This window comes from Hibiscus syriacus, unplaced genomic scaffold (assembly GCF_006381635.1).
Source record: "Hibiscus syriacus cultivar Baekdansim isolate YM2019G1 unplaced genomic scaffold, ASM638163v2 tig00110828_pilon, whole genome shotgun sequence".
Lineage (NCBI taxonomy): Eukaryota > Viridiplantae > Streptophyta > Magnoliopsida > Malvales > Malvaceae > Hibiscus > Hibiscus syriacus.
Window position 1 is genome coordinate 1,395,637 of NW_024062880.1, and position 13,804 is coordinate 1,409,440.

Sequence of the window (13,804 nt, forward strand, 5' to 3'; positions counted from 1 at the left end):
CAGAACTCTCTGGTTCTTGTTCATCATGTGCTGGTTCTGCTTCAGAAGAATCTCCTTCTTCAAACTCTTTTTCCACATGTATCTGAGTAGTCTCTGACTTTTCAGCGTTATCATCGTCTTCTTTTCTTTGTAGCTTATCTTCTACAAAGATAACATCCCTGCTAATGATCACTTTGTGGGCAGTGGGATCCCACAAGCGATACCCCTTTACTCCATCAGCATACCCCAAGAATTTGCATTTCCTAGATTTTGGATCCATCTTTGAAATTTCTTGGGAGTTGTACATCACGTATACGACACTTCCAAATACATGGAGGTTTGAATAATCAGCTGGTTTACCAGTCCACATCTCCATTGGTGTCTTCAGCTCTAATGCAGTTGATGGAGCTCGATTCACCAAATAACAGGCGGTATTGACTGCTTCTGCCCAGAATGATTTTTCTAGGCCTGCATCTCTCAACATTGCTCTTGTTCTTTCTAACAAGGTTCTGTTCATCCGCTCTGCCACTCCATTTTGTTGAGGAGTGTTCGCCACTGTGAACTGTCTTTTGATGCCTTCTTTCCTGCAAAAGTCATCAAATTCTTCGCTTGTGTATTCTCCTCCATTATCTGTTCTGAAACACTTGATATTATTTCCAGAATCAAGTTCCACCCGCGCTTTGAAGTTTTTGAAAGTTGAAAACACGTCTGACTTCTTTTTAATAGGGTACACCCAACATCTCCTGGAGTAGTCATCAATAAAAGAGACAAAGTATTTTGCTCCGCCAAGGGATGTAACTGGTGCTTGCCATACATCAGAGTGAACCAATTCTAGAACACTTTTGCCTCTAGAATTTGATGTGTTGAATTTCAACCGGTGCTGCTTACTTGTTATGCAGTGCTCACACAAAGTAAGTGATACTTTTGTTAAGCCTGGAAGTAGTTTTTGCTCCACAAGGACTTTCATTCCTTGTTCTGACATGTGTCCAAGTTTCTGATGCCATAGCATTGCAGAATCTGAACTACATGAGGCAACAGAGGCTTCTGCTTCTAGCAAAGTCTCTCCCTTCAGCATATACAAGTTTGCTGCTATCTTTTCGCCTTTCAACGCCACAAGCGCTCCACGGAACACCTTCATGATTCCTTTCTGTGTCTCTATCTTGCTTGTATTATTATCCAATAATCCGTAGGATAATAAATTTTTCTTCAGGCCCTTCACGTGTCGCACATCTCGAACAACTTTGATTGTTCCATCATACATCTTCAATTTGATGGTTCTCACGCCAACGATCTCTAAGGCATGATCATTGCAACTATACACAGATCCTCCTGAGACAGGTTCATAATGATGAAACCATTCTCTTCTTGAGGTCATGTGATATGTTGCTCCAGAATCAATGAGCCATATATCTGCAAAACATTTTCTGCCTTCCACGGTGGTTGACGCTTCACAACATAGAGCATCTCCATCATCTGAAGTGTTTGCGGTATTGCCTTGTGGATTGGAGTTTTTATTGAGACTCCAACAATCCTTCTTCAAGTGACCCTTCTTTCCACAGTGGTAGCACTTTAAATTCTTCTTGCTTCTCGACTTCGATCTACCATGTTTGTGACTGCTGCTTTGGCCACGTTCTGTTGATCTCCCTCTCATCGTTGTCAATGCCTCTGTTTGTTGCAGATTTACTTGTCTGTATTCCTTGTTCTTGCGCCGATTTTCTTCTTGTAGAACAGCAGCTGCAACGTCATCGAAGACTAGACTGGTGACATTATTGTTTGTCAAGTTGATGATGAGTTGATCATACGAATCCGGTAGACTTTGAAGTAGAAGTTCAGCACGTTCTTGTTCTCCTATTTTACAGCTTAAGGATGTAATATGAGAAAATAAAGTGTTCAGTGTATTTAAGTGCTCCGTCACTGAAATAGATTCTGACATCCGGAGAGTGTACAATTTCCTCTTAAGGAAAATTTTATTGTGCAACGATGTGGCCTCGTACAATTTGGTGAGATGATCCCATATCTCCTTAGTTGTCTTCTTCTCCTCGATGCTTGACAATACTTCATCTGCTAATGCTAGATGAAAGTTTGTCATAGCATTTCCATCCATCTCGTTCCATTTGCTGTCATCTATGAAATCCACCGGCCTTTCACTGATAGCTGCTAGACAACTGTCTTTTCTCAGGATGGCCTTCATTTTTAATTTCCACAATGAGAAATTTCTCCCATTGAATTTTTTAATATCAAATTTCGTTGTCATAACTTCTATTACGGATAGCTCCCACTATTTCACTATCGTAAATAGTTCTCTGGAACCTTCAAAGAATGGGTAATACCTTCTTACTTTCTTATGTTGGAGGATCCACCTTTTGGTGGCAACCACAAAGACAATAAGCAGATATTACACACTCAAATCTGGCTCTGATACCAATTGTTGCGGAAGAAGGCTATCGGATAGAGCAAAATCGCAACTGATAATTTGAGAAAATAAAAATGAAGATAAAAGAGACAAAATTTACGTGGAAAACCTCTAAAATATTTAGGGTAAAAACCACGGGCAACGGTAGAAGAATTTCACTATAAGAAAATAGGAATTACAACCTCTCTCGATCTACCAAGGAGAAAATAAGGATAATTCTCTCTCGATAAAAAGGAGAAAACAACTCTAAAAAAACTCTCTAAATTCTCTCTAGTATTGGAAGAAAGCTAGAATGCTTTGGGATGGTTTTGAAGCTAAATAAACTAGGATATTTATAATTGAATCATAATGACTAATTTGTAAATACCCTAAAGTTTAGGGGGCTAAAAGTGTAATTTTACCCTTATAAATTTTTCCACAATTGCTGGCTACTTATTTTGGTGCCATTAATTGTGCACTTTCGGGGCCTCCAAGTTTGACAATTAACTTGGACTTTCAACACTCAACGGAACCCATCTTTCTTTCTCACACTAGAAATTATTATCAGAGAAAATTTATCCAGGATGAGTGAATCAAATAAATTAGAGAAAATTTATCTTAGATTTGGAATCCAACAAAATAGCAAACAAAATCTTAAATCAAAGGGGCTTACTTTGTACGTATGGTTGAAGGTGCTGTCAGTTTCCATGCCATCTCCTCGCCTGGTATAAAATAGGTATGATTTTGTTTTTTTAATAAAATAGCTAACATCTTAATAACCATGCCAATATGTCCTTGAACATGAATTCAACGTAATTTTAGCCCTTAGGTGCAGATTTTGTGCATTATTTCTGATTAATATTTCCCTCTTTGCACTTCTCATTACCGATTTAGTGCGATTGAATAACGGGAAATAAAATTTTGCAGATATTGTTCATCAATTTCTCGTATTCATCGTTATAATATATCATGCATGTTATTAAATGCTACGTATTTGATATTATCAAATTATTTAAAATATTATTATTAGAATATTGGCTTAAATATATATTTGGTGTCACCTTCTCCCACATTGTCCTTTGAACTTGTATTGCAAGATAATATCTTATTAGAATATTTTTTAATTACTGATAACGCATATTTTAAAGATATAGAAATTCGGATCAAAAAAATTTAGGAGAACAATATCTTTTTTTTCAGTGAAATCATTTGATAAACTCATATGACATTTTAAATCATTTTAAACAATATCTTTTTTTTGTGCATTATTTCCGACCAACTTTCGATGCACTATTCATTTTATCCTACTTGAAAAAATAATTTTTTGAATATGCATATATACTTTTTTTTTCAAAACATTATCGTAGTATTTTTGCCCTACATTTTGCTCAGTCAAATGTCAGCCACGATTTTATGCAGGTTAGAAACAGTGTTAGCCATTAAATTTGCTTTGCAATTCGCATTCTCATATAGGCTGGTCTTAGTCTAACAATATAGAAGACTTCACAAAGAACAGCTTTGCTAACGTAAATAACAGTGGTTGAAAGTTGATATGTGGAGGAGCCCTTCCATTATTGATCAAATCGAGGATACCCGCCACTTGTTTGTAAAAATATGTGACTTCACTTCATCATATTGCTAAGCAATTATGTGGAATTCAGCCACTTGGGACCAGCAACCAAAATTCTGGCGCTCAACGCCCGCTTGTCATTTTCTAGTTCGTTTTTCTATAATGATAAAAAATAGGGTAAAGTACACAAATGGACCCCGGCTATAGGATAATGCTTTATGGAGTCTTTTGACTATTAAATGTTACAAAAATGGTCCCATGACTATAAGGAGTTACTTTGTTGAGTCCCTTGACTATTGAAAGTTATAAAATGGTCACTTAACTATTCATTAGGTTTCAAACTCGTCATTTTCCGTTAAAATTTTGACGGTATTCTGATATGTACGTTAATCTACTGGCTGAGATATGATAAAATCTGATCTCATAGTCTCAAATGGCTACCATTTCTCAATCAACATGTTAATAGCTCAGATGACCATTAATTTTTTAACAGAAAAAGACGAGTTTGGAACATAATGAATAGTCGTGTGACCATTTTATAACTTTTAATAGTTGAGGGACTCAACAAAGTAACTCTCTATAGTCAAGGGATCATTTTGTAACATTTAATAGTCAAGAGACTCAATAAAGTAATATCCTATAGTTGAAGGATCATTTGTATATTTTACCCTAAAAAATATTGTAATATTTGATTAAATAGTTAATATAGTCTTTACTTCTTTTTAAGTATTTTGATATTCAATGATTTATTTTCAGACAAAGTGTCATTCTGTGATTAAAAATCCTTAGTCAACAATGGGGATGTTCATTTTCTGGTTTAATTGAATTAATCGATCGAATCGAATTAGTTCGGTTAATTCAATTGACTATCAAATTAGTTTTGTCGGAGAACAGTTAATATTTTTTCAATATTTGATTAACGGTTAATTTAGTTCAAAATTAGTTAATCAACCGAATTAAACGAAATTATTAATTCAGTTAATGAAAATTTGATTCCGTTAATGGCCGAATTAACCGTTTGAACATCCTAATCGACAAACTATCAATGCTCCAAAATAAGATTTTATTTCTTTAAAATGAAACGTTAGGGTAAAAATAATAAAAAAATTTTAAGTAAATATTTAGTCAAACGTTAGGGATAATTTTTACCTTAAATTGAAACGTTAAGGTAGAAAATAATCTAAAAATAAAATCAAAATCAAAATAACTATGTAATTAAATGTTTTAAATATTCTTTTAATATTTTGCCTTAATTTTCTTACATATCATCGCGGGCACTTCAAAATTTCTGTTCAATATCTCAAATGAACATTTTTTTCGTACTTTCTTTGACACTTTCAAACCATTTTCTAACATTGTTCTTCATTTTTTTCAGACCATTTTCTGTTCAATATCGCGGATATTACATTTTTATCCTTAAATGGTAAAGAACTGACAGCTGTCTCAGCCGTCCAAATAAATATTCTTTAATCCCAAGTCCCCAGAATAAAACCCAAAAGTGACATGCAGCAACCGACTTTAACTTTTGTCTGAAAAAAACAGAACAGCAACACAGAGACAAGGGTGTCTTCGCCTTCAAACATGTCAGGTACAGGCAGACCTCTCTTCGTTCTCTTCGGATCTTCCATCGTTCAGTTTAGTTTCAGCAACGAAGGTTGGGGTTCCATTCTTGCTCATACATACGTACGCAAGGTATCTGATGTATTATCCTTTTTCTTCTTTCCATCTATTCATTTTTCTGGGTTTAATGTTTAGGTACAAAGGAGGGAGTGATTTCATTGATACCCAGATTTCATTTCATCTTAAAAAAGCTCTAGATTTGGTGATTTATTCTGGGGTTTCTCCTTTGATGAAACAGAGAACCCATTATTTGTATTTGAATATGCATAATGGAGAACTATTGATTGATCTCGATCGTAAAAAAGAATGTTATTTTCTTACCTGGATTCGGCACTTGCGACTTCGTAGTATGGGTTTCAACGTATTAAAAAATAATTTAAACATATACTAACTTATAATCGAATATGAATGTGTGGTAACTATGGTTATGTGTACTAATTGAACATAGGCAGACATAATACTGAGAGGATACGCAGGGTGGAACTCGAGGCGTGCTTTAGAGGTTCTAACCAAAGTCTTTCCACAGGTATAGTATGCTTTTTTTTATGAATTCATATGTACTTTTTGACCCTTTATTCTCAAAAGTTTGAAATGAAATTGCTTAATTAACATATATGAATGAAGGATGGTGTTGTACAACCTTCATTGGTGATAGTTTACTTTGGTGGCAATGACTCAATTGAACCCCACCCATCTGGCCTTGGTCCCCATGTACCTCTTCTTGAATACGTTAACAACATGAAGAAGATTGCTATGCATCTCCAGGTAACTTCTTGTTACATTTCGGGTTGTTTCGGGTTTGAGTTTAGGTTGGGGTTTTTGGATTCGATCAAAATTGAGAAGTGTAGTTTGAATATGGATCATTCTTTTATGTTTCCTGGTTACCTAACTAAACTATGATACCTTCGATTGATAGTTCATCTGGTATACAACCATGAGCGCTGTGTCACTTATGATTTGATGTTCAGGGCCTATCGGAGAAGACTCGTGTGATGTTTCTTACTACCCCACCGGTGAACGAGGAACAAATACATGAAATCCTAGGCATTTCCGGTCGAACCAACGAAGGCAGCCGAGTTTATTCTGAAGCTTGTTTAAAGCTATGCCGAGAACTGGGTGTAAAATGTGTTGATCTTTGGACTGCAATCCAGCAAAGAGATGGCTGGATGACTACTTGCTTTACGTAAGTTCGCTTCCACGCTAATCAAAATCCTTGTATTGCTTAGATTAGAAGATTTTCACGTTGTGTTCAAAGGTAAAAATCATATATATAGATAACTCTAGTGGATTCGGTGGTTAATCCCTAAAGGTTCTGGGTTCAAGTAGATGCGTTTACGAGTGTGTGCACATTGTCAATAACAAAGAAAGATTCTGAAAAGATATTATCTTGTAATCGCCCAAACTATTAAAAAATAGATAATTGTAGAGCATTTTGATCCTATACAATTAAAAAATAGATAATTATAGTGCATAATGGGGCATAATGTCAAAATTCACTCTAACATCTGATAAAATAATCATTTTGACTCGTATTGTTTTTTTCAAGTATTTTTAACTCCAACGTTTCATTATGAAGCAAAATGTCCCATGGTTAGTTTAAAAACCGATAGTTGACTAATGATCAATGTTTATAGTTGAGTTAGTTTAAAAACCAATAGTTGACTAATCATCAATGTTTATAGTTGACGTGACAAGTCTTATATGTCCAAAGTAATGACATGTCATATACCACATATGTGATGACATGACATATGTCACGTGTACACAAATAATGATATGACATATATCATGTGTACATAAATGACGTGCACATTGTTATATCTATGTTATAGTATAGGGACCTATACGATACTTTTACTTGTGTTTTAATGATTCCAAAGAAGTTGATAAATGTGGGTTCCTGCGATTATAGGGATGGCATCCATTTCTCTTCCGAGGGGAACAAGTTGGTGGCTAAAGAGATCTTGAAAGCAATAGAAGAGGCAGATTGGGAACCAAGTTTATGCAGCACCTCATTGCCAATTGAATTCGGAGAAGATTCAATTTATGATCTCATTAATCAGGATGGGAAGACCGTGAATGTTTCGGACCTTGAATTCCCACAGCCTGCCAAATTATGATCATGTTGGGTTCCCCTTCATTTTAGGTTTAATTTTGCCCACGGTCATTGGTACTCTTTGGACTATTAAAATTTAGATAAATATGACAGACTATTTATTGGGAAGTTTTTCTTGGCATAAATATTAATATCTTATATATTAGATGATTAATTTAGATCAATTTCAACTTGCAACTCGTGTTAGATTAATTTAAATCTTACTGATCAATTAGATCCGTCCAAAAGTAGTTTGAGTTAAAAAGCGTGTTTTGATCGTAAAATTAGTGTCAAACGAGTAAAAATTTAAAAAAATGTGATGGACACTGTGGTTTCAAACAAAAGCAAAATCTATAATTTTTAGCTTTTGCATTCTAACTTTGTGTAGAAACAAATTTAAATTTTTACCCTTACTAATACATGAACTCCACTCAATTATGTATTTACATTTTATTTTAATAATTTGATACAAACATCCCTAAAAATAATTTATTACTTTTAATAATTAATTTTAATTATTTATAAATAAATAAAATTCATGATTTATATATTAAAATATTAATAATGTGTTATATAAAATACATTTTTATTATAATTATATTTTTATTATAGTTTAAATTGATATAATTCATATATAATAATATTTTTATAAAAGAATTATTATAGTTTAAATTGATATAATTTATATATAAGTGTAAATATAATTTAAATGTTATATTTTTTAATTTACATAGATATTTTATCTTTAAATTTTATTTTTTGATAAGAATCTCAAACACTTAAATTTTAAATTACACTTTTAAAAAATACTTTTAAAAATTCATTTCTAAAACACTTTTAAAAATTAAATTTCGTAAACAATATCAAATTACCCCTTAATCTATTCTCACAATAAATTGCAGTCGCAAAGTTTATATGATTATTTAGACAAATCTAGCTATTTTAATATTGACACGTAGATAATTTATCTTTTCCGTTAAATTTGACTAAGAAATATAAGGTCAATTTTAGGTTAAAAATTAAGATTAAATTGATAATATATATATGATTGAGGACTAGATTTATCATTATACCAAGAAGGAAAAGGCTTATTTTTGTCAATCTAAATTTGGTCTCAAACAGAGCATTTAAGCCTGTAATTATGAAGCAAATGAACCATAAACTATGAATGATTTTCCACCATTGCTACTTCTTCATGAATTAAATGGTTATTACTTATTAAACAACTGACGGCTGCCTCTGAACCATCCTTCCCATCCATTGAACTGAATTCCAATCTCAATATAAAACTCTAAACCCAACGAGAAACCAAACCAATAAAAGAACATACAACTGACTTTAACTCTTGTCTGAAACAACAACGACAAAAAGAGAAAGAGCCTATAGACATGGTTGGTCCGTGCAGACCTCTCTTTGTTCTCTTCGGATCTTCCATCGTTCAGTTTAGTTTCGGCAACGAAGGTTGGGGTGCCATTCTTGCTCATACATACGCTCGCAAGGTATATAACATCGACGAGTATATATAAAATTATTGATAAGTTGAAATTCTCTGAGTGTTACGTGTAATGGAACATAGGCAGACATAATACTCAGAGGATACGCAGGGTGGAACTCGAGGCGTGCTTTAGAGGTTCTAACCAAGGTCTTTCCACAGGTATAGTATTCTTTTTTTTTTTGGATGAATTCATATGTATTTTTTGACCCTTTATTCTCAAAAGTTCTAAAATAAAATTGCTCAATTAACATATATGAATGAAGGATAGTGTTGTACAACCTTCATTGGTGATAGTTTACTTTGGTGGCAATGACTCAATTGAACCCCACCCATCTGGCCTTGGCCCCCATGTACCTCTTCCTGAATATGTTGACAACATGAAGAAGATTGCTATGCATCTCCAGGTAATATTTTTTCTTCAATAGTTCATGCTTCGTATCGTTAGTTTTGGATTCAAGTTGATGAATTTGATTTTTGCCTCTTAAGGTCAAATTGAGTTTGTTGATGAGAACAAATAGAAGATTTCATACTTTCTTATTTGGGCGGACAACCGTAGTCGATGGTTAGATGGTTGTTGGCAAGTGTCGAATTATTGTTTTCCATTAAGAGATGAATGTGAGTGATTTGGTTTCATCTCTTCTCTCGGTTTTGTTCAAGAAGTTTTATAGTGGCTCTTAGTGCAAGTGTCAAACGTAAGGATATTATTACTACTAGTAGGGTAGCAGGCTAAGTAGATATATAACAATAGAATTGACTCTGAAAGATCATGTGGGCATGTAGCTGGCAGATGTAATGTCGTAAGATTGTTGCTTTCTGAGGTGTAAGGTTCTAGAGACTTTTTCTCCAAAGACATCTTCCGGAACATTGGTTGTGGAAGAGTTCTCCGGAAGCGTTGAGATGCAGAGGACCTTTGACGGAGGTATAACATTTTATACCTTTGACAAAGACATAATAGAATTGAAATGAGATTAGATTCAAAGAGATTGAATCAGATTTTTGGATTCAAATTAGAATTGAACTAAGTTTTAATCACTCTATTTATGTTTGCTTATTACCCAAGTAAATTAGGAATACCTAAAGATTTATGCTTCCTTGATACCCAAGTAAACTATGAATACCTTTGATTGATAGTTCATCTGGTATAAAACCATGGGCACTATATCACTTATGATTTGATCTTCAGGGCCTATCGGAGAAGACTTGTGTCATTTTTCTTAGTACTCCACCGGTGAACGAGGAACAATTACACAAAACCCTCGGGATCACGGGCCGAACCAATGAAGGCAGCCGGGTTTATTCCGAAGCTTGTGTAAAGCTATGCAAAGAAGTGGGTATAAAATGTGTTGATCTCTGGACTGCAATCCAGCAAAGACATGACTGGATGACTACTTGCTTTACGTAAGATTGCTTTCACAAAAACCACAAAATAATCAATTTTGTTTTTACTTTTCATATTTTCTTAACGAAAAGTTGATATGTGATAATAGGGATGGCATCCATTTCTCTTCCGAGGGGAGCAAGTTGGTGGCTAAAGAGATACTGAAAGCCATGGAAGAGGCAGATTGGGAACCATGTTTATGCAGCACCTCATTGCCAATTGAATTCGGAGAAGATTCGGTCTTTGATCTCGTAAGTCGAGATGGGAAGACCATAAACGTCTCGAACTTGAAATCCAACCACCACCCAAATTAGGATACCCTCACGATCGTCAGTATTCTTCGATCTTCTGAAATTTAATCTCTTTATTTTTTTAATAGTATTATCAATTAGACTTTAATTCTTAAATCGACTCCCAAGCAATTGAACATTCCCATGTAAATAGACTCCCAAGCTGCTCATTATCATATTCCATAAATACGATGTACAATTTCTGATTGTGAAGTTACTTCAAGCTCTGCTAATTTCCATGTTGATAAACGGGTAGAAAATAGCTCACGTAATCATATCCAACTTTAGAATTAAAAATAGATTCGGAATTCTATTTTTGGTAAATTATACGCTTAGTACTTAAACTATCAGTTTTGATCCATTTCAATATCTAAACTTTTATTTTTTTCAAAATCATACCTACAGTTTAATTTTTATTTCATTTTTAGTACTCCTATTCAAAGTTTAATGTTAAGTTTTGAAAAAAAATTGAAAGTTTAGGTACTAAAACAGACCAAAATTGATAGTTTAGGTACTAAACACGTTGAGTTTTAAATAGTATATACTAAAATGAAATAAAAGCTAAACATTAGGTATGGTTTGAAAAAAAAAAGTTTAGGTATTAAAATGGATTAAAACTTATAATTTAGATATTAAATGCGTAATTTACCCTTATATTTTTGGCAAGGAATACCCTAGAGCCACCATCCACTGATGGGAAGGTGAGCCTGTCGAGGGTGAGGATAGGAACGAGGTTATAATTTGAGCTTTAGAGAATTAAGGTTTTGGTCTAAATTTTAAGGATGTAATTTATAATCCTTAAATTTATTTTTTTTATCATAATCATATGGTATTAAAATATTAATAAAATATAGCATCATATGAAAATAACAATAAAATAATCCATATCATCTTAGAGCAATAAAAAATCAAATTTATTTATTAAATTAATAAATTTTAAAGTTCAGTGAATAAAATAGTCACCTTTGGTTTTCTTAACAATTTCATTTAGTGGATGAAATTAAGGTTCGATTCTCATTTAGTGGATGACCTGTAAGTATCACTATCGACCATCTATATGGCTGGTGGTAGCCCTGATCTTGGACTGGCGCCTTTCGGCACCTAAACAACTTCATGTGGTGGATGACATCAAGGGTCGAGTTTAGTGAGCAATCTCATTTAGTAGATGATTGGTTAGTATAACTTTTTAGCTCCACATGAGGTTGTTGGTGTACCCTGACCTTGGACAAGGGTATCCTTTCTTCACCTGAAAAAAACCTGTAAATGATTAGGAGTCAAATGTGTCCTCTTCAGCATCCCCTAAGAGTGTTGGTTTTGTTGTTAGCTCTTTGCCTTCATTCCCACTTTGGTATCGATAATTTGTTTATTATATGCGTTAGTTGCCATTAATATTTGAGCCATGTTTTGAAGCATTGAACCTTTGCAGGAATCCTTTGGTTGTTCAACACCACCATCACCTTTCATCAAGTGATCATCTTCCAAATTATCATGGTTTTAAGTGGTAGCCTCTCATACAGAGGGATGCAACTTTATGGCTTAAATGTTCACCGGCTGTTCCCCTTTATAAAATTTGATCTTTTAAGAGTCCCAGGAATAAAACAGCTTGTCTCTGAATTCTGCTACTACACTAATGTATTTTTTTTACTTGATTAGGCTCCTACACAAAGCTTTAACCTGCAGTTTCAATTCGTATTGCTCTATGAATTAAGGCTCTGCTCTTTGCCTATTTTTCTCTGTGGTTGCATGCTTCAATTTGCATGTATGCCATTGAATATGCTGATGAAATGTTCCATTACTTTGCCATTAAGCATAAAAGAGGGACTAAACCCATATAATATATGGGAAGAAAATTATATATTATTTGTAAATAAATAAAATAAGTTCATTGCATCGATCAGATCTCGTGAAAAAAAGGCCAAAAATTATATTGGTTAATTGCACTAAATATCTTTTACTATGTTAAAGTTAGATCCCAAAACTTCAAAATTTTCAATTGAATATTCAAATCAGTTCATTTTCTATTATTAATTTTTGAACAATTGAACTGCTATCTTGGTTATGTTTCTGACGACGCCGTGATAGGGCGATAAAAGAATAAAATGATAACTTATATTTTATATATATATATATATATATATAACAAAATTTTTCTTAAAGACCAAAATCTGAACTCATTTATACGTACATATTATATTGTTCCGATCTGATCATCATAGAAGAACAAAACTTTTTCAACCATCACTTCAAAAGTTCTTGTAATTTTTTTCTAATTATATTAGAACGTAAGTAAATCTCTGATTTGAATTATGAACCAAATAGTTTTTTATTTAAAAGTTCATAATCATATTAAAGTTTGCTTTTTATAAAATAGAGGAATGGACTTCATAATTAAGAACAAATGAAGTTACTGGAGATTCAAGTTGTCTGATTTTCTGTATAGAGTTCCCCCCCCCCCCTTGTTTTGTGATCAAGCTGAGGTTTATATAAGAAAAAACTCTCTTTGCCTCATGCCATTTTGTTCATTTGTTTTTGTGTTTCTAGTATTTATCATGATTTTAGATCTAACGTCTCGTCCCGTTAGGCTAACTAATAGTTGCTGGATACCTATGATTTAATGTTAAAAGAATATTTAAAATTTTAGATATAATTTCTAAAGATAAAAGAACATTTAAAAGTTTAGATATAATTTCAAACTGCTTGTCACGACTGCTCCGGCCGCTAAATGATCTCTCTCCGATAAGTACCAAAAGGTAAATGCTCGAGTTACAATCGACCCAACCTCTACACAATGCGACGTGTAAGTTACTCTGATGGCTTAGCCTAAGAACGCTTGAGAACCGAGGGCTTGAAAGGAATAGCTTCGTGATCGTGATACAATCCTAATTCCTAGTTCTGCTAAGAGTAGTGATTTTAAGGTTGGGTTGAAATTGTTTGATAAACCAAGGGCATCATTGACAATGCATATAAGCAGATAGGTTCGGAATT

At 33.6% G+C, this 13,804-nt stretch overlaps 2 protein-coding genes across 2 annotated transcripts; both read left to right on the forward strand.

The window, feature by feature from the left end:
- Nucleotides 1-5,479: 5,479 nt before the first annotated feature.
- Nucleotides 5,480-7,725, forward strand: LOC120142406 (GDSL esterase/lipase CPRD49-like). Its single transcript, XM_039157110.1, has 5 exons — nucleotides 5,480-5,633; nucleotides 6,010-6,087; nucleotides 6,186-6,326; nucleotides 6,530-6,744; nucleotides 7,474-7,725. The coding sequence occupies exons 1-5, from the start codon at nucleotides 5,523-5,525 to the stop codon at nucleotides 7,679-7,681; spliced, it is 753 nt and encodes a 250-aa protein (XP_039013041.1). The 5' UTR covers nucleotides 5,480-5,522; the 3' UTR covers nucleotides 7,682-7,725.
- Nucleotides 7,726-9,024: 1,299 nt separating this feature from the next.
- Nucleotides 9,025-10,843, forward strand: LOC120142358 (GDSL esterase/lipase CPRD49-like). The gene is made up of 5 exons (XM_039157065.1): nucleotides 9,025-9,155; nucleotides 9,233-9,310; nucleotides 9,415-9,555; nucleotides 10,335-10,549; nucleotides 10,639-10,843. Exons 1-5 carry the CDS (start codon nucleotides 9,045-9,047, stop codon nucleotides 10,841-10,843), a joined length of 750 nt encoding a protein of 249 aa, XP_039012996.1. The 5' UTR covers nucleotides 9,025-9,044.
- The last annotated feature ends 2,961 nt before the right edge of the window (nucleotides 10,844-13,804 follow it).